The sequence below is a fragment of the Scyliorhinus canicula genome, chromosome 9 (genome assembly GCF_902713615.1).
Source record: "Scyliorhinus canicula chromosome 9, sScyCan1.1, whole genome shotgun sequence".
Lineage (NCBI taxonomy): Eukaryota > Metazoa > Chordata > Chondrichthyes > Carcharhiniformes > Scyliorhinidae > Scyliorhinus > Scyliorhinus canicula.
Window position 1 is genome coordinate 95951257 of NC_052154.1, and position 20916 is coordinate 95972172.

Consider the following 20916-nt stretch of genomic DNA (forward strand, 5'->3'; position numbering starts at 1 on the left):
AGTTACGAGTGGCGTACCACAAGGATCTGTTCTGGGGCCGTTGCTGTTTGTCATTTTTATAAATGACCTAGAGGAGGGCGCAGAAGGATGGGTGAGTAAATTTGCAGACGACACTAAAGTCGGTGGAGTTGTAGACAGTGCGGAAGGATGTTGCAGGTTACAGAGGGACATAGATAAGCTGCAGAGCTGGGCTGAGAGGTGGCAAATGGAGTTTAATGTGGAGAAGTGTGAGGTGATTCACTTTGGAAAGAATAACAGGAATGCGGAATATTTGGCTAATGGTAAAATTCTTGGTAGTGTGGATGAGCAGAGGGATCTCGGTGTCCATGTACATAGATCCCTGAAAGTTGCCACCCAGGTTGATAGGGTTGTGAAGAAGGCCTATGGTGTGTTGGCCTTTATTGGTAGAGGGATTGAGTTCCGGAGCCATGAGGTCATGTTGCAGTTGTACAAAACTCTAGTACGGCCACATTTGGAGTATTGCGTACAGTTCTGGTCGCCTCATTATAGGAAGGACGTGGAAGCTTTGGAACGGGTGCAGAGGAGATTTACCAGGATGTTGCCTGGTATGGCGGGAAAATCTTATGAGGAAAGGCTGATGGACTTGAGGTTGTTTTCGTTAGAGAGAAGAGGTTAAGAGGTGACTTAATAGAGGCATACAAAATGATCAGAGGGTTAGATAGGGTGGACAGTGAGAGCCTTCTCCCGCGGATGGAGGTGGCTAGCACGAGGGGACATAGCCTTAAATTGAGGGGTAATAGATATAGGACAGAGGTCAGAGGTGGGTTTTTTACGCAAAGAGTGGTGAGGCCCTGGAATGCCCTACCTGCAGCAGTAGTGAACTCGCCAACATTGAGGGCATTTAAAATTTTATTGGATAAGCATATGGATGATAAGGGCATAGTGTAGGTTAGATGGCCTTTAGTTTTTTTCCATGTCGGTGCATCATCGAGGGCCGAAGGGCCTGTACTGCGCTGTATCGTTCTATGTTCTATGTTCTATTGCTAGAGGGATGGAGTTTAAGACTAGGGAGGTTATGCTGCAATTGTATAAGGTGTTAGTGAGGCCACACTTTGAGTATTGTGTTCAGCTTTGGTCTCCCGACTTGAGAAAGGACATACTGGCACTGGAGGGTGTGCAGAGGAGATTCACTAGGTTAATCCAGAGCTGAAGGGGTTGGATTATGAGGAGAGGTTGAGTAGACTAGGACTGTACTCATTGGAATTTAGAAGGATGCGGGTGGGGGGGGGGGGGGGGGGGGGGGGGGGGGGGGGGGGGGGGGGGGGGGCGGGGGGGATCTTATAGAAACATTTAAAATTATGAAGGGAATAGATAGGATAGATGCGGGCAGGTTGTTTCCACTGGCAGGTGAAAGCAGAACTAAGGGGCATAGCCTCAAAATAAGGGGAAGTAGATTTAGGACTGAGTTTAGGAGGAACTTCTTCACCCAAAGGGTTGTGAATCTATGGAATTCCTTGCCCATTGAAGCAGTTGAAGCTCCTTCATTACATGTTTTTAAGGTAAAGATAGATAGTTTTTTGAAGAATAAAGGGATTAAGGGTTATGGTGTTCGGGCCGGAAAGTGGAGCTGAGTCCACAAAAGATCAGCCATGATCTCATTGAATGGTGGCGCAGGCGCGAGGGGCCAGATGGCCTACTCCTGCTCCTAGTTCTTATGTTCTTATTGACTCTGTATCTAACCCATGCTGTACCTTCTATGTGAGTGTTTGATAGGACAGTGTTGTAGTGACCTGGCAAGGCCTCGATTTAGGCCCAATTTAAATTGGGTATTTTAAATTATGGAATTCGCGCCGATTAAATTGGATATCCAAAATTAAAGAATTGGGCATTTTAAAATCATACTGCAGTCAAACCTCAGACAGACTGTTGGAATTCAGACTTGATTAAAGTCAAATACACAACCAACAGACAAGTTGCCAGAACATGCCTGGGCCTGTCCCATCAAAGATCATCGCACTCTACTGAGACCCAGCAGGAGATCACTGTACCCCACCGAAATGCACAGGTCTATTGTCCATAGCCCAGATCGAGCCAGACTTTCCGTCACCCAGAGTTTCTCCTGTTACCTTATGTGGGAACATGTTAAATGTAAGCAACACCATGGAGATGGACACTTGGGGGCGGGCCCCGGTGTCCTGTCAGGCAGACATCAAGAAACCCACTGGGTATTGGGACCTCCTCACGAGACCTCATTGGCTGGAAGCCAGAGAAGTTTCTGGAAAGACGGGGAGAGAGGAGGATAAAGGTATGCGTCTCAGCAAAGATCACTGGTGCGTGAGGTGACCTTGACCAGACCAGAAGGAAGTGCTAACAAGAACCACCTTTGTGATGACGGTCCAGGGGAATTCCAGCGATCAGACCCACAGCCCATCAAGCCATCACTGCGGGTAGTGCACTGGAATCTGGAGTATCCTCTTGTTTTATGTGGATAATTTAAGAGTTAGTAGTATTATTCTTATTAAACTTATTGAACCTTTACTTGTGTTTCTCCTTTGGCCATCTTGCAACTAAGGGCACCTGGGTAAAACTTTGATTGATATCCTGGTCACAGTATCAGAGATTTAGCAGATACAACAATGTCAACGTGGAGAAGTTATTTCATCCCATTTTAAATGCGGAGAGGTTATTTCTTCAAATTCATATCTCAGTGTTTTTAAATACGATAAGGGTTTCTGACTCTATCACCCTTTCAGACAGAGTAACAGACCCTCACCACCCCTTGTGTGAAACAAATAATCCTAAAATCCCCTCTAATCCCTCCACTAATGACTTTAAATCTCTGCTGCCTGGTTATTGTACTCTTTGCTCAGGGAAATTAGATTGAAACAATCCCATCAGCTGCCTCTGCCACTTCCTCCCCCCCCCCCCCCCCCCCCCCCCCACCACCCCTCTCCTTTCCACTGGCCCGTCTGGACAAACTTCCATGAATGCTTCCCCCCTGCTCGAGCCTTAACTCGCATCTTTTTCTACTTTCTCTCCTATCTCCCCTCATGCCCTCTCTGTTTCCTCAACCCTATAACTAAACTGATCACCCAACGTCCCCTCCTTGGCCCCCCCATTGGCTGATTTTGTTCACTGTTCTCTCTTCAGATGTTGTCCCTCTCTCCTTTAAATCTACCTTATCAACCCTCAAAGCAAACTTTGACCGCCTCAGTCTTTGCAAGATGAGACTGGCAGCTAAGATGAATTCCCAAGTTTTGGCATACAAGTATCAGCCTTTACCAATGAAGTGGGTGCTGTCAAAGTCTTTGTGAAAGAGCAGATACTGGAAATGACAAAGAGCAGATACTGGAATTGTAAAAGAGCAGAGAGTAAAGGTTGAAATTGCCAGATATTGACCATAATATTTCAATTCTTATTAACGACTGTTTCTGAAAACTGGAGTGTTGAAAATATTGCAGTCTTAGTGTCAGGAAAAACTCCACAACTGCAGGTCTATCAATTTAATCTCTGTTTGCGGCAAATCTTGAACATTCAGGATGAAACTGTGGAACTCACTGCCCACAAGGGTGATGTAGGCAGAAACGAGGTTTTGCGTAACTTCCATACTTTTCAATGCTATCCCTTAAGAAGTAAAGCCCGGTTTTCGATTTGCTTATTTATGATTTGTGAACCAACCTTTAGCGATTGGTGGATTTGTATTCAAAGATCCTCTGGTTGCTCTACTGCACTCTGACTCACCTTCCAAACAGTATGTGACATCCCAATTCTTCCCCCCAGGGTGAACAGCTTGTATTTATCTGCGCTGAACTTCATTTGTCAGAGTTGAAGGATGAAGATGATTCCAAGAGGAACAGCAGATTCCAAAAGGTTCTCCTCCCAGACTTTATAAAAACTCACAATCATGCTTACTGGTTTATTCAAGCAAGACAAGGCACACAATTCTCACCCAACAACTAAATCAGGCGTGTTCACGTCAAAGCAGAAAATGATCATATAAAACTCAGCTACAATACTACACCAAACACTCGGATTAAAGAGAGAACCCTGGAAATCCATGGAGGTCACGTTGGAAGTGGTGTCAGGGATCAAGGATGCGGTCACGACTTGCTGATGAGGTCAGGAGCAGAGGGGGGAGGTCAGGAGCAGAGGGGGTAGGTCAGGAGCAGAGGGGGGGAGGTCAGGAGCAGAGGGGGGGGGGAGGTCAGGAGCAGAGGGGGGAGGTCAGGAACAGGAGGGGGGAGGTCAAGAACAGGAGGGGGGAGGTCAGGAGCAGAGGGGGGGAGGTCAGGAGCAGAGGGGGGGAGGTCAGGAGCAGAGGGGGGAGGTCAGGAACAGGAGGGGGGAGGTCAAGAACAGGAGGGGGGAGGTCAGGAGCAGGGGGGGGTCAGGAGCAGAGGAGGGGGGGTCAGGAGCAGAGGAGGGGGGGTCAGGAACAGGAGGGGGAGGTCAAGAACAGGAGGGGGGAGGTCAGGAACAGGAGGGGGGAGGTCAGGAGCAGGAGGGGGAGGTCAAGAACAGGAGGGGGGAGGTCAGGAGCAGGGGGGGTCAGGAGCAGAGGAGGGGGGGTCAGGAACAGGAGGGGGGAGGTCAAGAACAGGAGGGGGGAGGTTAGGAACAGGAGGGGGGAGGTGAGGAGCAGAGGGTGGGGTCAGTAGCCAAGGCGGGGGGGTCAGGAGCAGAGGGGGGAGTTGAAGGCAAGGTTAGGGTTTTACATCGAGCTTTGTTTGCAATGAAGTTAATTTGTGCATTGACTTGGGAACAACAGTCACACAAAAGATGAGGTTCTAGTGCGTCAGCAAAGGTCAAGTAACCACTAAGTGAGAGGGGATGAGAATGACTATGGGGGTTCTATAGGGGGTGAGGGTGGATGTTGGGGTTCAGGAGGGGGTGAGGGTGGATGTTGGGGTTCAGGAGGGGGTGAGGGTGGATGTTGGGGTTCAGGAGGGGGTGAGGGTGGATGTTGGGGTTCAGGAGGGGGTGAGGGTGGATGTTGGGGTTCAGGAGGGGGTGAGGGTGAATGTTGGGGTTCAGGAGGGGGTGAGGGTGGATGTTGGGGTTCAGGAGGGGGTGAGGGTGAATGTTGGCCTTTAGATTTCCAGTGTTTTCTCTTTCTAAGAACAAAGACATTTTAATGACACAAGTTGAGCTGAACCTGGAAGAATCGCTGCCTGAATTCATACTGAGATGAGAATGAAATATTAAAATGTGACAAAATCCAACAAACATTCAAAAAGGCCTCCCCGTTCATTTAATCCCAATGTTCAACCTTCAGGCTAACACACCAGCGGCATTGATAAAACCAATCAATTGTCAGAGGTTGAATCCGGGTAGATTGGAGTCAGGTCTCTGCCTCAGCTGGGATTGAATACACCCTGTGGGTATAGCTGGCACATTGATTGCTATCTGACCAGTGTTCAAAACTGGCATTGAAATCACCCACTGGCAGGGTGCTGACTCTGAGGCCGCTCCAGTCAGTCACTTAACTGCTCCTCAAAGTATTGCTTCTGGGTTTTTGTCATTCCACCTTCAGAGTCTCGCGCTCTTGGTGAATGATTGGATAAGGAAAGAATTTCATGTGTTGTCCTCATCACACGTAACCAGGTTTCACAGCTGAACGTCTGCAGTTTGGACAACCTCGGCTTCCACTTCTTTGTAAACATCTGGAACAAAAAGACCAAGCATTAGAGAGAGTCTGGGCTCCACTACAGCCAGCAGCAACAAATATCAACTCAGCATCGAACCTCACAGGATGCATTTTTCTGAAAATGCAAAGGTTTGGATCAACCTCAGAGCAAGGAGTTCACCATTCCATCCCTCAGTACTGACCCTCTGTCAATGCTGCATTCCCTCAGTACTGACCCTGTCAATGCTGCATTCCCTAAGTACTGACCCTCTGACAGTGCAGCGCTCCCTCAGTACTGACCCTGTCAATGCTGCATTCCCTAAGTACTGACCCTCTGACAGTGCAGCGCTCCCTCAGTACTGACCCTCTGTCAATGCTGCACTCCCTCAGTACTGACCCTGTCAATGCTGCATTCCCTCAGTACTGACCCTCTGACAGTGCAGCGCTCCCTCAGTACTGACACTCTGATAGTGCTGCATTCCCTCAGTACTGACCCTCTGACAGTGCAGCACTCCCTCAGTACTGACCCTCTGACAGTGCAGCACTCCCTCAGTACTGATCCTCTGACAGTGCAGCACTCCCCCAGTACTGACCCTCTGATAGTGCAGCACTCCCTCAGTACTGACTCTCTGACAGTGCAGCAGTCCAAAGATGTGCGGGTTAGGTGGATTGGCCATGCTAAATTGCCCTTAGTGTCCTTAAAAAGTAAGGTTAAGGGGTGGGGGGTTGTTGGGTTGCGGGTATAGGGTGGATACGTGGGTTTGAGTAGGGTGATCATGGCTCGGCACAACATCGAGGGCCGAAGGGCTTGTTCTGTGCTGTACTGTTCTATGTTCCCTCAGTGCTGACCCACTGACAGTGCAGCACTCCCTCAGTACTGACCCTCTGATAGTGCAGCACTCCCTCAGTACTGACTCTCTGACAGTGCAGCACTCCTTCAGTACTGACCCTCTGACAGTGCAGCGCTCCCTCAGTACTGACTCTCTGACAGTGCAGCACTCCCTCAGTGCTGACCCACTGACAGTGCAGCACGCACCTCTACTGCCTCTCTGACAGTGCAGCACTCCCTCAGTACTGACCCTCTGACAGTGCAGCACTCCCTCAGTGCTGACCCACTGACAGTGCAGCATTCCCTCAGTATTGACCCTCTGACAGTGCAGCACTCCCTCAGTACTGACCCACTGACAGTGCAGCACTCCCTCAGTACTGACCCTCTGACAGTGCAGCACTCCCTCAGTACTGACCCTCTGACAGAGCAGCACGCACCTCTACTGACTCTCTGACAGTGCAGCACTCCCTCAGTACTGACCCTCTGACAGAGCAGCACGCACCTCTACTGACTCTCTGGCAGTGCAGCACTCCCTCATTGCTGACCCACTGACAGTGCAGCACTCCCTCAGTACTGACCCTCTGACAGTGCAGCACTCCCTCAGTACTGACCCTCTGACAGTGCAGCACTCCCTCAGTACTGATCCTCTGACAGAGCAGCACGCACCTCTACTGACTCTCTGACAGTGCAGCACACCCTCAGTACTGACCCTCTGACAGTGCAGCACTCCCTCAGTGCTGACCCACTGACAGTGCAGCACTCCCTCAGTACTGACCCTCTGACAGTACAGCACTCCCTCAGTACTGACCCTCTGACAGTGCAGCACTCCCTCAGTACTGACTCTCTAACAGTGCAGCACTCCCTCAGTACTGACCCTCTGACAGTGCAGCACTCCCTCAGTGGTGACCTACTGAGAGTGCAGCACTCCCTCAGTACTGACCCTCTGACAGTGCAGCACTCCCCCAGTACTGACCCTCTGACAGTACAGCACTCCCTCAGTACTGACCCTCTGACAGTGCAGCACTCCCTCAGTATTGACCCTCTGACAGTGCAGCACTCCCTCAGTACTGATCCTCTGACAGAGCAGCACTCCCTCAGTACTGACTCTCTGACAGTGCAGCAGTCCAAAGATGTGCGGGTTAGGTGGATTGGCCATGCTAAATTGCCCTTAGTGTCCTTAAAAAGTAAGGTTAAGGGGTGGGGGGTTGTTGGGTTGCGGGTATAGGGTGGATACGTGGGTTTGAGTAGGGTGATCATGGCTCGGCACAACATCGAGGGCCGAAGGGCTTGTTCTGTGCTGTACTGTTCTATGTTCCCTCAGTGCTGACCCACTGACAGAGCAGCACGCACCTCTACTGACTCTCTGATAGTGCAGTGCTCCCTCAGTACTGACTCTCTGACAGTGCAGCACTCCTTCAGTACTGACTCTCTGACAGTGCAGCACTCCCTCAGTACTGACCCTCTGACAGAGCAGCACGCACCTCTACTGACTCTCTGGCAGTGCAGCACTCCCTCAGTGCTGACCCACTGACAGTGCAGCACTCCCTCAGTACTGACCCTCTGACAGTACAGCACTCCCTCAGTACTGACCCTCTGACAGTGCAGCACTCCCTCAGTACTGACTCTCTAACAGTGCAGCACTCCCTCAGTACTGACCCTCTGACAGTGCGGCACTCCCTCAGTGGTGACCCACTGAGAGTGCAGCACTCCCTCAGTACTGACCCTCTGACAGTGCAGCACTCCCTCAGTACTGACCGTCTGACAGTGCAGCACTCCCTCAGTACTGACCCTCTGACAGAGCAGCACTCCCTCAGTACTGACCCTCTGACAGTGCAGCACTCCCTCAGTACTGACCCTCTGACAGTGCAGCACTCCCTCAGTGCTGACCCTCTGACAGTGCAGCACTCCCTCAGTACTGACCCTCTGACAGTGCAGCACTCCCTCAGTACTGACCCTCTGACAGAGCAGCACGCACCTCTACTGACTCTCTGACAGTGCAGCACACCCTCAGTACTGACCCTCTGACAGTGCAGCACTCCCTCAGTGCTGACCCACTGACAGTGCAGCACTCCCTCAGTACTGACCCTCTGACAGTACAGCACTCCCTCAGTACTGACCCTCTGACAGCGCAGCACTCCCTCAGTACTGACTCTCTAACAGTGCAGCACTCCCTCAGTACTGACCCACTGAGAGTGCAGCACTCCCTCAGTACTGACCCTCTGACAGTGCAGCATTCCCTCAGTACTGACCTTCTGATAGTGCAGCACTCCCTCAGTACTGACCGTCTGACAGTGCAGCACTCCCTCAGTACTGACTCTCTGATAGTTCAGCGCTCCCTCAGTACTGACCCACCGACAGTGCAGCACTCCCTCAGTAGACCCTCTGACAGTGCAGCACTCCCTCAGTACTGACCCTCTGACAGAGCAGCACGCACCTCTACTGACTCTCTGACAGTGCAGCACTCCCTCAGTGCTGACCCACTGACAGTGCAGCACTCCCTCTCTGCTGACCCTCTGACAGTGCAGCATTCCCTCAGTACTGACCCTCTGACAGTGCAGCACTCCCTCAGTACTGACCCTCTGACAGTGCAGCACTCCCTCAGTACTGACCCTCTGACAGTGCAGCACTCCCTCAGTACTGACCCTCTGACAGTGCAGCACTCCCTCAGTACTGACCCTCTGACAGTGCAGCACTCACTCAGTATTGACCCTCTGACAGTGCAGCACTCCCTCAGTATTTCCCCAGTACTGACCCTCTGACAGTGCAGTATTTCCCCAGTACTGACCCTCTGTATCTGATGCCCAGACACACGGAAGCGGAGACAGGCATTACTAAAACATTCCCACTTTTCTTACTTCAGATGAAAGAGATGGGAACATGGCAGTGCCTGGAGCTGAGAGTTCTTATCTCCAATTGAATCCCCGCACATCCCACAGTATAACTCCATATCTTCCATACACTCGTGGAATTTGACAACATGTTCACGGAGAAGCTGCTGACAGCCCTTTGTTCGATAGATGGTCTCACTCAGACAGTGTGCCTTCAACATATACAACTGCAGCAAGAGATAACAGAGAACATGCATCAGTCTCAAGAGTAAAAAGGGACCGTCAGAAACTGAGACAGGCAGACAGTCACAACCACCAGCCAGTCACAACCACCAGCCAGTCACAACCACCAGCCAGTCACAATCACCAGCCAGTCACAAACACCAGCCAGTCACAACCACCAGCCAGTCACAAACACCAGCCAGTCACAACCACCAGCCAGTCACAACCACCAGCCAGTCACAAACACCAGCCAGTCACAACCATCAGCCAGTCACAACCACCAGCCAGTCACAAACACCAGCCAGTCACACACACCAGCCAGTCACAACCATCAGCCAGTCACAACCATCAGCCAGTCACAACCACCAGCCAGTCACAAACACCAGCCAGTCACAACCACCAGCCAGTCACAACCACCAGCCAGTCACAAACACCAGCCAGTCACAACCACCAGCCAGTCACAACCACCAGCCAGTCACAACCACCAGCCAGTCACAATCACCAGCCAGTCACAAACACCAGCCAGTCACAACCACCAGCCAGTCACACACACCAGCCAGTCACAAACACCAGCCAGTCACAAACACCAGCCAGTCACAACCACCAGCCCAGCCAGTCACAACCACCAGCCAGTCACAACCACCAGCCAGTCACACACACCAGCCAGTCACACACACCAGCCAGTCACAACCACCAGCCAGTCACAAACACCAGCCAGTCACAACCACCAGCCAGTCACACACACCAGCCAGTCACACACACCAGCCAGTCACACACACCAGCCAGTCACAACCACCAGCCAGTCACAAACACCAGCCAGTCACAAACACCAGCCAGTCACAACCACCAGCCCAGCCAGTCACAACCACCAGCCAGTCACAACCACCAGCCAGTCACACACACCAGCCAGTCACACACACCAGCCAGTCACAACCACCAGCCAGTCACAAACACCAGCCAGTCACAAACACCAGCCAGTCACAACCACCAGCCAGTCACAAACTGAGACAGGCACAAACACCACACGCCGGACACTCAAGCACCGGACACTCACAAACACCAGCCAGTCACACACACCAGACACTCAGAAACACCAAACACTCAAACAACAGACACCAGAGATGGGCGAGTCCCTCTGGTGTCGCCCACAGCCAGTTAGTGCCACAGGCGGTGGGCCCCCCTTGACGTGAGCACCGAAATGAGCAGCTCAGACACCAGCCAACCGCCTGAGACTCAGGACACCCTGGAGCTCGAGTCCAATGATGACACTGACTTTCTGTCACAGCTGTCTCCCAACACCCTCCACCATCCCAGAGACACTCACCTCAGTTGGGCACATTTGTGAAGAGGCTCCTGGGACACTATCTGGTGCGCACCACACAGCTGATCCGGTACAGCAGGTGGAGATAGGAGCAGCCGAGGGGGCGGACGATCGGGGGGCAGGACTGACCCCAGGAACCAGCTGCCGTCCAGACTGGTTTTGGGCTTCCGGAACGAACAGTCCCATCAATTGTGGAGATCCAGTTGCAGAGCCAGGGACTACATGAGGGGTTGTCGGCGAGCGTCCAGTACCTGCAGGTGCAGGTGGAGGAGTCCAACCGCGTGCAGGAGCAGGAGGTGGTGCCGACCATGTGTGCCACCCGGGCCAACGCCGCACGGGTGGCATCCACTATGGAGGCATTGGGCGACGGTTGTGGCTATGAATCAGCATGCCAAAGGCCTGGGGCATTCTGTGCAGGCACTGGCCGAGGCCCAGGACAGGGCAGCCATGTCCCAGAGCCACCTGGACATTGCAGTGGCACCTCAGCGTGGCCCAGTCACAGGAGGCCATGGCTGGGAACGTCGGCGGCATTGCCCAGGCGCTGGCTGACATGACGCAGAGAGAGGGGTGGCCCAGTCCCAGAAGGAGATGGCGCAGTCACTGGCTGATGTGACACAAACCCAGAAGGTGGCACAGTCGCAGCGTGATGTGGCGCAGTCCCAGATGGAGATGGTGCACACTCTGTGCTCCATAGCTGTGAGCATGCAGACCCTGGTCAAGACCAGAGCGGACCTGCAGGACTGGCAGCGGCAGGTGGTGGGGAGCCTAAGGGAATAGCTCTGCTCGCAGCCCTGTTCCATGGAGTAGCCCGGGGGCCATCGAGCAACATGCCACCTGGGACACCCGAGCAGCAGCCGGGCCTGTGCAGGGAGTCTCCCCAGAAGACACTTGCCAATGGGGACCAAGGTCGCAGGGCGGGAATCACAGCAGGCTGCCTCCACTCCTGATGTACGATCCGGGATCCACCTAGACGTAATGTTAGGGACCAGAAGGCCAGAAAGTTAGACACCAGTTAATTTGGTACAGGTGCAGGACACAGTTCAGTAATTAGGTCGAGGGCAGGTAACTGTATAAACTTTGTCACATTAAACAGTTGTTATCACTTTTACAACCTGCCTCAGTGCTCTGTCAGATGGGTGTGAAGGGTGGGTTGGTCTGGGTTGGCCAGAGAGGGAATGTGAGAGGGTGGAATAGGCGGACGTTGTGGGTGTCCTGGGCTTCCCACTCCTGAACAACCCCCCCCCCCCCCGGCTCCAGCCTTCCCCTCCACCACCACCCCAGGGATCCTGTGCGACTGTGTGATGGAATGGCCAGCTCGCATGCAGGGATCACACAAATGGATGGTGGGAAGTGCTCCCGTGGCTAGGAGTCAGAGGTTGTCATATGATGCGGTGCACCGGAACTCATCGCAGAGCAGAGGTGGGGGGGTCGGATCCGGTGCTGGTGTCCCTAGCCAGCACCCCCCCCCATCGGTGAACCTGGAGACGATCAGAGCGTCCCATGCACGTTGGCCCTGGCACACATGTCCTGCATCTCCCAAAGAACAAAGAAATTCCAGCACAGGAACAGGCCCTTCAGCCCTCCAAGCCTGCACCAACCATGCTGCCCGTCTGAACTAAATTCCCCGACCCTTCCAGGACCACATCTCTATATTCCCATTCTATTCATGTATTTGTCAAGACGCCTCTTAAAAGTAACTATCGTATCTCCTTCCACCACCTCCTCCGGCAGCGAGTTCCAGGCACCCACTACCCTCTGTGTAACAAAACTTGCCTCGTACATCTCTTCTAAACCTTGCCTCACACACCTTAAACCTATGCCCCCTAGTAATTGACCCCTCTGCCCTGGGGAAAAGCCTCTGACTATCCACTCTGTCTATGGCCCTTATAATTTTGTAGACTTCTATCAGGTCGCCCCTCAACCTCTGTCGTTCCAGTGAGAACAAACCGAGTTTATTCAACCGCTCCTCATAGCTAATGCCCTCCATGCCAGGCAACATCCTGGTAAATCCTCTGGACCCTCTCCAAAACCTCCACAGCCTTCTGGTAGTGTGTCAACCAGAATTGAAACTATATTCCAAGCGTGGCCTAACTAAGGTTCTATACAGCTGCAACATGACTTGCCAATTCTTATACTCAATGCCCCGGCCAATGAAGGCAAGCATGCCGTATGCCTTCTTGACTGCCTTCTTGACTACCTTCTCCACCTGTGTTGCTACTTTCAGTGACCTGTGGACATGTACTCCCAGATCCCTCTGCCTATCAATACTCTGAAGGGTTCTGCCATTTACTGTATATTTCCCATCTGTATTAGACCTTTCAAAATGCATTACTTCACATTTTTCCGGATTAAATTCCATTTACCATCTCTCTGCCCAAGTCTCCAACCGATCCAAATGCTGCTATATTCTCTGACGGCCCTCATCGCTATCCGCAATTCCACCAACCTCTGTGTCATCTGCAAACTTTAATCAAACCAGTAACATTTTCCTCCAAATCATTTATATACGTCACAAACAGCAAAGGTCCCAGCACTGATCCCTGAGGAACGGCACTAGTCACATCTCTACATTCAGAGACGCACCCTTCAGCGCAGCACAGTGGCGCAGTGGTCAGCACTGCTGCCTCACAGCGCCGAGGTCCCAGGTTCGATCCCGGCTGTAGTGTGGGCCGTTTGCTCCCCATACCACAATCTATTAAAGGTTATGGGTCAGGTGCACACCATGATACACTTTGAGGTTCTCTAGACCCTAGCCCATAACAAATTGGGGGCTCACCTGGGATAAATGTCAATCTATTGGATTGGCTTAGTGAACTTAAAGACAGTGAGGAGTGAGCATATTGTTGTTGCTTTTCAGGTGTGTTATTTTAGTTTTAAGTAGGGAGGGTTTTGTGGACAGTGGCTCTTTCAGAGGCTCTGAAGATTTTGGGGGTGGAGCCGGTCACACGCAGTACCTTTACGGACAGAGACTAAAAGCAAACTGTTAGATTTGGCAAAAACATTGCAGTTAATATTACCTGACAAAATTCAAAAAGATGAGGTAATTATGGCGGTGGCTAAGGATTTAAAGTTGCCTGAGATACAGTTTGACTCATTGGAAATGGCAAAAATTCAGTTACAAATTAAACAAATGAAACATGAGAAAGAATTAAAGCAGCTTGAATACGAAAGAGAGAGAGAGGAAAAAGAAAGAGAAAAGGGAGATAGAGAGTTTGAACTTCAGAAAATGGCAATGAAACATGACAGTCAGTTAAAATTGGCAGGCATAAAGGGAAACATACAGTTGGATGATAGTGATGAGGATACTGAGAAAGAGTGTCATAGTCGAAGGCTTGGTGGGGATCTATTTAAACATGTCCAAGCATTGCCAAGGTTTGATGAGAAGGAGGTAGAAGCCTTTTTCATTTCATTAGAGAAGGTAGCTAAACAAATGAAATGGCCACAGGACATGTGGGTATTACTGATTCAAACAAAGCTGGTAGGTAGGGCCAGTGAAGTGTTTGCATCTCTACTGGAGGAGGTATCTGGGACATATGAGGAGGTGAAAAAAACCCATCTTGGGTGCATATGAACTCGTGCCTGAAGCCTACAGACAAAGGTTTAGAAATTTAAGGAAAGACTTTGGTCAAACATACAAGGAGTTTTAAAGGATCAAACAGAATAATTTTGATAGGTGAATAAGGGCTTTGAAAATAAACCAAATCTATGAAGCTCTCAGAGAAATTATACTTTTGGAGGAGTTTAAAAATTCAATTCCTGATGTAGTGAGAACTCATGTGGAAGAGCAGAGGGTTAAAACTGCGAGATTAGCAGCAGAAATGGCAGATGATAATGAATTAGTTCATAAATCAAACCTTGCTTTCCGACATCAGTTTAAGCCTGTGAGGGATAGAAACTGGGACATGAGAAATACTGAAGTGGTAAAGGTAAAGGTGATCTGATGGGAGATAATCAGGAGAGTGTTCCTCAGATTAAAAAAGAAATCCAGGAAGGTGGAAAAGAAATGAAAAGTTTCAAATGTTTTCATTGTAATAAACTAGGCCATGTAAAGTCACAGCGTTGGTGGTTGAAGATAAGCACTGGGAAGGCTGATGTGGTAAAACAGGATAAGACAGTGGGGTTTGTTAAAGTGGTAAAGGAAAGCCCAAGTGAAGCGATGGAGGTGCATAAGATTGTACAGCCTGTTGAAGAGGTGATTGAGAAGAAGGTGCCAGATCTCTTTAAAGAATTTACTTGTGTGGGTAAAGTTTACTCGTGTGTATCAGGAGGAGCAGGTAAAGAATTTTAAGAGATACGGGAGCTAGTTAATCTTTAATGGTAAGAGATGAGGAATTATATAGTCTGGGGAGAATGTTGCCAGAAAAGGTGGTAATATGTGGAATTCATGGTGAGAGGAGTAGTGTTCAATTATATAAGGTAAGGTTGGAAAGTCCAGTGAAGAGTGGTGAAGTGGTAATAGGAGTAATAGATAAACTATCTTGTCCAGGAATACAGTATATCTTGGGTAATGATATAGCTGGATCGCAGTTGGGAGTGATGCCTACTGTGGTGGATAAGCCAGTGGAAAATCAGACAACTGAAGTGTTGAAGGGCGAATATCCTGGGGTTTTTCCGGATTGTGTAGTGACAAGGTCGCAAAGCCACAGGCTAAGACAAGAGGAGAAATCAAAGAGTGAAGACAAAGTTGAAGTGCCATTATCAGAAAAGATGTTTGATCAGATGGTTGAAAAAGAACAAGAATAGGTGGAGGATGAGGCGGATATTTTTAGTTCAGGAAAATTGGCGGAGTTACAACAGAAAGATGTAGAAATAAATCGGATGTATCAGAAAGCATATGCAGAAGAGGAATCAGAGTGTATACCAGAGTCTTATTACCGTAAAAGTGATGTCTTGATGAGAAAATGGAGTCTTTTACACATGCAGGTGGATGAAAAGTGGGCAGAAGTTCATCAAGGAGTATAGAAAGGAGGTGTTACAAGTTGCACATGAGGTACCAGTGGGAGGTCATTTGGGAATAAGGAAAACTCAAGCTAAAATACAAAAACATTTTTATTGGCCTGGGCTACATAAAGATGATGTTAAATTTTGTCAATCATGTCACACATGTCAAGTGATAGGGAAACCACAAGCAGTGATTAAACCAGCACCCTTAATACCCATTCCAGCATTTGAGGAACCTTTTACAAGGGTCCTAATTGATTGTGTAGGACCGCTTCCTAAAACGAAGGTGGGAATCAATATCTTTTGACTATAATGGATGTGTCTACTAGGTTTCCAGAGGCCATTCCAGTATGTAATATTACAGCTAAAATGATTGTGGAAGAGTTACTTAAATTCTTTACTAGATACGGACTACCCACAGAAATACAATCGGATCAAGGATCAAATTTTACCTCAAGGTTATTCAAAGAAGTTATGGACAGTTTAGGAATAAAACAATTTAAATCAACTGCGTACCGTTCAGAATCACAGGGAGCGTTAGAAAGGTGGCATCAGACATTAAAGACAATGTTGAGGGCTTATTGTCAAGATTATCCAGAGAATTGGGATAAAGGAATTCCATTCGTACTGTTTGCAATTAGGGATGCACCTAATGAGTCAACCAAATTCAGTCCTTTTGAACTAACTTTTGGTCATGAGGTAAGAGGACCACAAATTGATTGAGGAAAAATTGGTGAGTGAGAAATCGGAAATTACATTATTGGATTATGTGTCAAATTTTCGGGAACAATTAAATAGAGCAGGTGATTTGGCTGGACAACATTTAAAAGTTGCACAAAATGTGATGAAACGGGTTGCGGACACGAAATCCAAAGTTTGTAGTTTTGACAGTGGAGATAGAGTTTTAGTGTTGTTACCAGTGGTAGGTGAACCTTTAAAAGCTAGGTTTTGTGGACCTTTTCAGCTTGAAAGGAAATTAAGTGAGGTGAATTAAGTGGTAAAAACACCAGTTAGAAGGAAGACTCACCGAGCGTGTCATGTGAATATGCTTAAAAGGTACTTTGAAAGGGAAGGAGAGAAAAAGGAGGTGGTTTTAATGATTCTAACTCAAAGTGATGAACCAAATCCAGATGACTGTGAATTTGACATACCTCAATATAAATTGGACAATTAAATTGGGATAAATTGTTGAGTTACCTTCCAGAGGAAAAACGGACTGACCTGAAAGAGTTATTGATATCACATGGGCATGTTTGTAGAGATAAACTGGGAAGTACTAAAATGGTTCTACATGATGTTGATGTGGGAAATGCTGTTCCAATCAAACAACATCCATCAACACTTAACCCTTTAAAATTGGCACAGGTGAACAAAGAGATTGAGAGTATGCTTAAAAATGGCATAATTGAAGTGGGTTGCAGCCAATGGAGCTCACCCATAGTGATGGTATCTAAACCAGATGGTACCCAATGATTGCATGTGGACTATAGAAAGGTTAATGCAGTTACAAGAACGGACTCTTATCCTATCCTACGTTTGGAGGATTGCATTGAGAAAGTGGGACAATCAGCTTTTATTTCTTAACTGGATTTACTTAAAGGTTACTGGCAGGTACCTTTATCCTAAAGGGCGAAGGAGATTTCAGCTTTTGTGACTCAAGATGGTATATACCAATTCAATGTTATGCCATTTGACATGTAAAACGCCCCATTTCAACAGTTAACTAACAAAGTTGTTTCAGGATTACCCAATTGTGCGGTATACATCGACGATCTGGTAATTTTCAGCCAGACATGGAAAGAACATTTGAAACATCTGAATGAGTTATTCGATCGACTTCAGGAGGCGGGTTTGGTGATAAACCTAGCCAAAAGTGAATTTGGAAAAGCCCAAGTCACTTCCTTGGCTATACAGTCGGACAGGGTCGAGTGGTCACACGGGATGTGAAACCAACAGTTATTGAGGAGTTTCCCATACTGTCATGACGAAGGGAAATAATGCGATTTCTTGGCAGGAGTGATTTGATCGAACATTGTGACAAATGTTTGTAACGTGGTAGCGTGATAGACTTGCTGAAGAAACGTCAAAAATTTCAGTGGACAGCGGACTTTCAACAGGCATTTGACTGCCTGATAGCTGTGATAACCAATGCTCCTGTGTTGGAGAATTACAAGGGGCTCTGTGATCAGATTGAACTAAAGTATCTGACTTTAAAGAGAAATGCCGAGGCATAGAGGAATGGATGGATCATGCAGAGACCTTCTTGTTCAAAGAGACTATCAATCGAGAAGGATTCCAGTTGGAGGAAGACGACCAAAATAAAATGGACCATATTATTATACCTGTTTGCGTGTGTTTTTTTTAAAAATGTAAAAGTATATTTACTGTGTGCATTTTTTAAAGGATGGTGAAAAATGAAACCATCTTGAAGTTGATGGTTTATTTTTCTTTCTCTTGCGGGGGGAGATGTCATGTGAGAGTACCTTAAGAAATGGGTGTTTACAAATGGGTGTGTATATAAATATCTGTAGTGAGAGTACCTTAAGAAATGGGTGTCTTTACTGCAGTGATGTCAGAGAGTGGGTGGAGCTGGGCTGTGTCAGCTTTTTACTTCCACTTTAGGCTTTTTGCTGCAGGGTGTGTTTTAGTTTCGGAGCAGCTACAATCACAGCAGGATGTGTACGAATCCCTGCAAGTTTATGAATGTTCATTTGCTAATTTCAACGTGGTAACTGTTCTCAAACCTGAGGTGCTTCTGTTAAATGTTTGGTTTTTAAGTCTTATGGATGTTAAAAGAACAAAAAGAAAGAAAAATTACAGCACAGGAACAGGCCCTTCGGCACTCCAAGCCTGCGCCGATCCAGATCCTCTATCTAAAACTGTCACCTATTTTCCAAGGATCTGTATCTCTCTGCTCCCTGCCCATTCATGTCTAGATGCATCTTAAATGAAGCTATCGTGCCCCCCTCTACCACCTCCGCTGGCAAAGCGATCCAGGCACCCACCACCCTTTGCGTAAAGAACTTTCCACGCACATCTCCCTTAAACCTTCCCCCTCTCACCTTGAAATCGTGACCCCTAGTAATCGAGTCCCCCACTCTGGGGGAAAAAAGCTTCTTGCTATCCAGCCTGTCTATACCTCTCATGATTTTGTAGACTTCAATGAGGTCCACCCTCAACCTCCGTCTTTATAATGAAAATAATACTAACCTACTCAACCTCTCTTCACAGCTAGCGCCCTCCATACCAGGCAACATCCTAGTGAACCTCCTCTGCACCTTCTCCAAAGCATCCACATCCTTTTGGTAAAGTGTACGCAGTATTCCAAATGTGGCCGAACCAAAGTCTTATACAACTGTAAAATGACCTGACAACTCTTGTACTTAATATGCCTTCCGATGAAGGAAAGCATGCCGTATGCCTTCTTGACCACTCTATCGACCTGCGCAGCCACCTTCAGGGTACAATGGACCTGAACACCCAGATCTCTCTGTACATCAATATTCCCCAGGGCTTTTTCATTTACCGTATAGTTCGCTCTTGAATTGGATCTTCCAAAATGCATCACCTCACATTTGCCCGGATTGAACTCCATCTGCCATTTCTCCGCCCAACTCTCCAAACTATCTATATTTTGCTGTATTCTCTGACAGTCCCCTTCACTATCTGCTACTCCACCAATCTTAGTATCATCTGCAAACTTGCTAATCAGACCACCTATACCTTCCTCCAGATCATTTATGTATATCACAAACAACAGTGGTCCCAGCACGGATCCCTGTGGAACACCACTGGTCACAGTTCTCCATTATGAGAAACTCCCTTCCACTACTACTCTCTGTCTCCTGTTGCCCAGCCAGTTCTACATACATCTAGCTATGAGACTTCAGTTTCCCCATCAGCCTACCATGGAGAACCTTATCAAATGCCTTACTGAAGTCCATGTGTTTGACAACTACAGTCCTTCCCTCATCAATCAACTTTGTCACTTCCTCAAAGAATTCTATTAAGTTGGTAAGACGTGACCTTCCTTGCACAAAACCATGCTGCTTATCACTAATAAGCCCATTTTCTTCCAAATGGGAATACATCCTATCCCTCAGTATCTTCTCGGCAGCTTCCCGACCACTGACGTCAGGCTCACCGGTCTATAATTCCCTGGATTATCCCTGCTACCCTTCTTAAACAAAGGGACAACATTAGCAATTCTCCAGTCCTCCGGTACCTCACCCGTGTTCAAGGATGCTGCAAAGATATCTGTTAAGGCCCTAGCTATTTCCTCTCTCACTTCCCTCAGTAACCTGGGATAGAAGGAAAATGTTAAGAGGAAAGCTTAAAAGAATACTTAGTGCTGTAGTCTTTGGGGGTTGTATTTGAATTAATGGTTGCTAAGATGTTCACTGTATGGCTTAAAAAGGTTAACTTGAGTTCATAGAATAAACATTGTTTTACTTTAAAAAATACTTTTCTATTTCTGCTGTACCACACCCGTCATGTGGGCCGTGTGCTCCCCATACCACAATCTATTAAAAGTTATAGAACATAGAACATAGAACACTACAGCGCAGTACGGGCCCTTCGGCCCTCGATGTTGCGCCGACCTGTGAAACCATCTGAAGCCTATCTGACCTACACTATTCCATTTTCATCCATATGTCTATCCAGTGACCACTTAAATGCCCTTAAAGTTGGCGAGTCTACTACTGTTGCAGGCAGGGCGTTCCACACCCCTACTACTCTCTGAGTAAAGAAACTGCCTCTGACATCTGTCCTATATCTCTCACCCCTCAATTTAAAGCTATGTCCCCTCGTGTTGGTCATCACCATCCGAGGAAAGAGACTCTCACTGTCCACCCTATCTAACCCTCTGACTATCTTATATGTCTCTATTAAGTCACCTCTCAGCCTTCTCCTCTCTAACGAAAACAACCTCAGGTCCCTGAGCCTTTCCTCGTAAGACCTTCCCTCCATACCAGGCAACATCCTAGTAAATCTCCTCTGAACCCTTTCCAAAGCTTCCACATCCTTCCTATAATGTGGTGACCAGAACTGCACGCAGTACTCCAGGAGCGGCCGCACCAGAGTTATGTACAGCTGCAGCATGATCTTGTGGCTCCGAAACTCAATCCCCCTACTAGCACACCATATGCCTTCTTAACAGCCCTATTAACCTGGTGGCAACTTTCAG

General features: G+C 48.4%; 1 protein-coding gene across 1 annotated transcript in view; it reads right to left on the reverse strand.

Moving 5' to 3' along the window:
* Positions 1–5185: 5185 nt before the first annotated feature.
* rapsn (receptor-associated protein of the synapse, 43kD) overlaps positions 5186–20916 on the reverse strand; it is a 61153-nt gene continuing 45422 nt past the window's right edge. Inside the window, exons 5-6 of the mRNA XM_038807230.1 lie at positions 9272–9471; positions 5186–5624 (exon numbers count right to left, since the gene is read on the reverse strand). Of these exons, the coding sequence (XP_038663158.1) occupies positions 5552–5624; positions 9272–9471 (273 nt within the window). The 3' untranslated portion in view covers positions 5186–5551. The remainder of the gene's footprint in view (positions 5625–9271; positions 9472–20916) is intronic.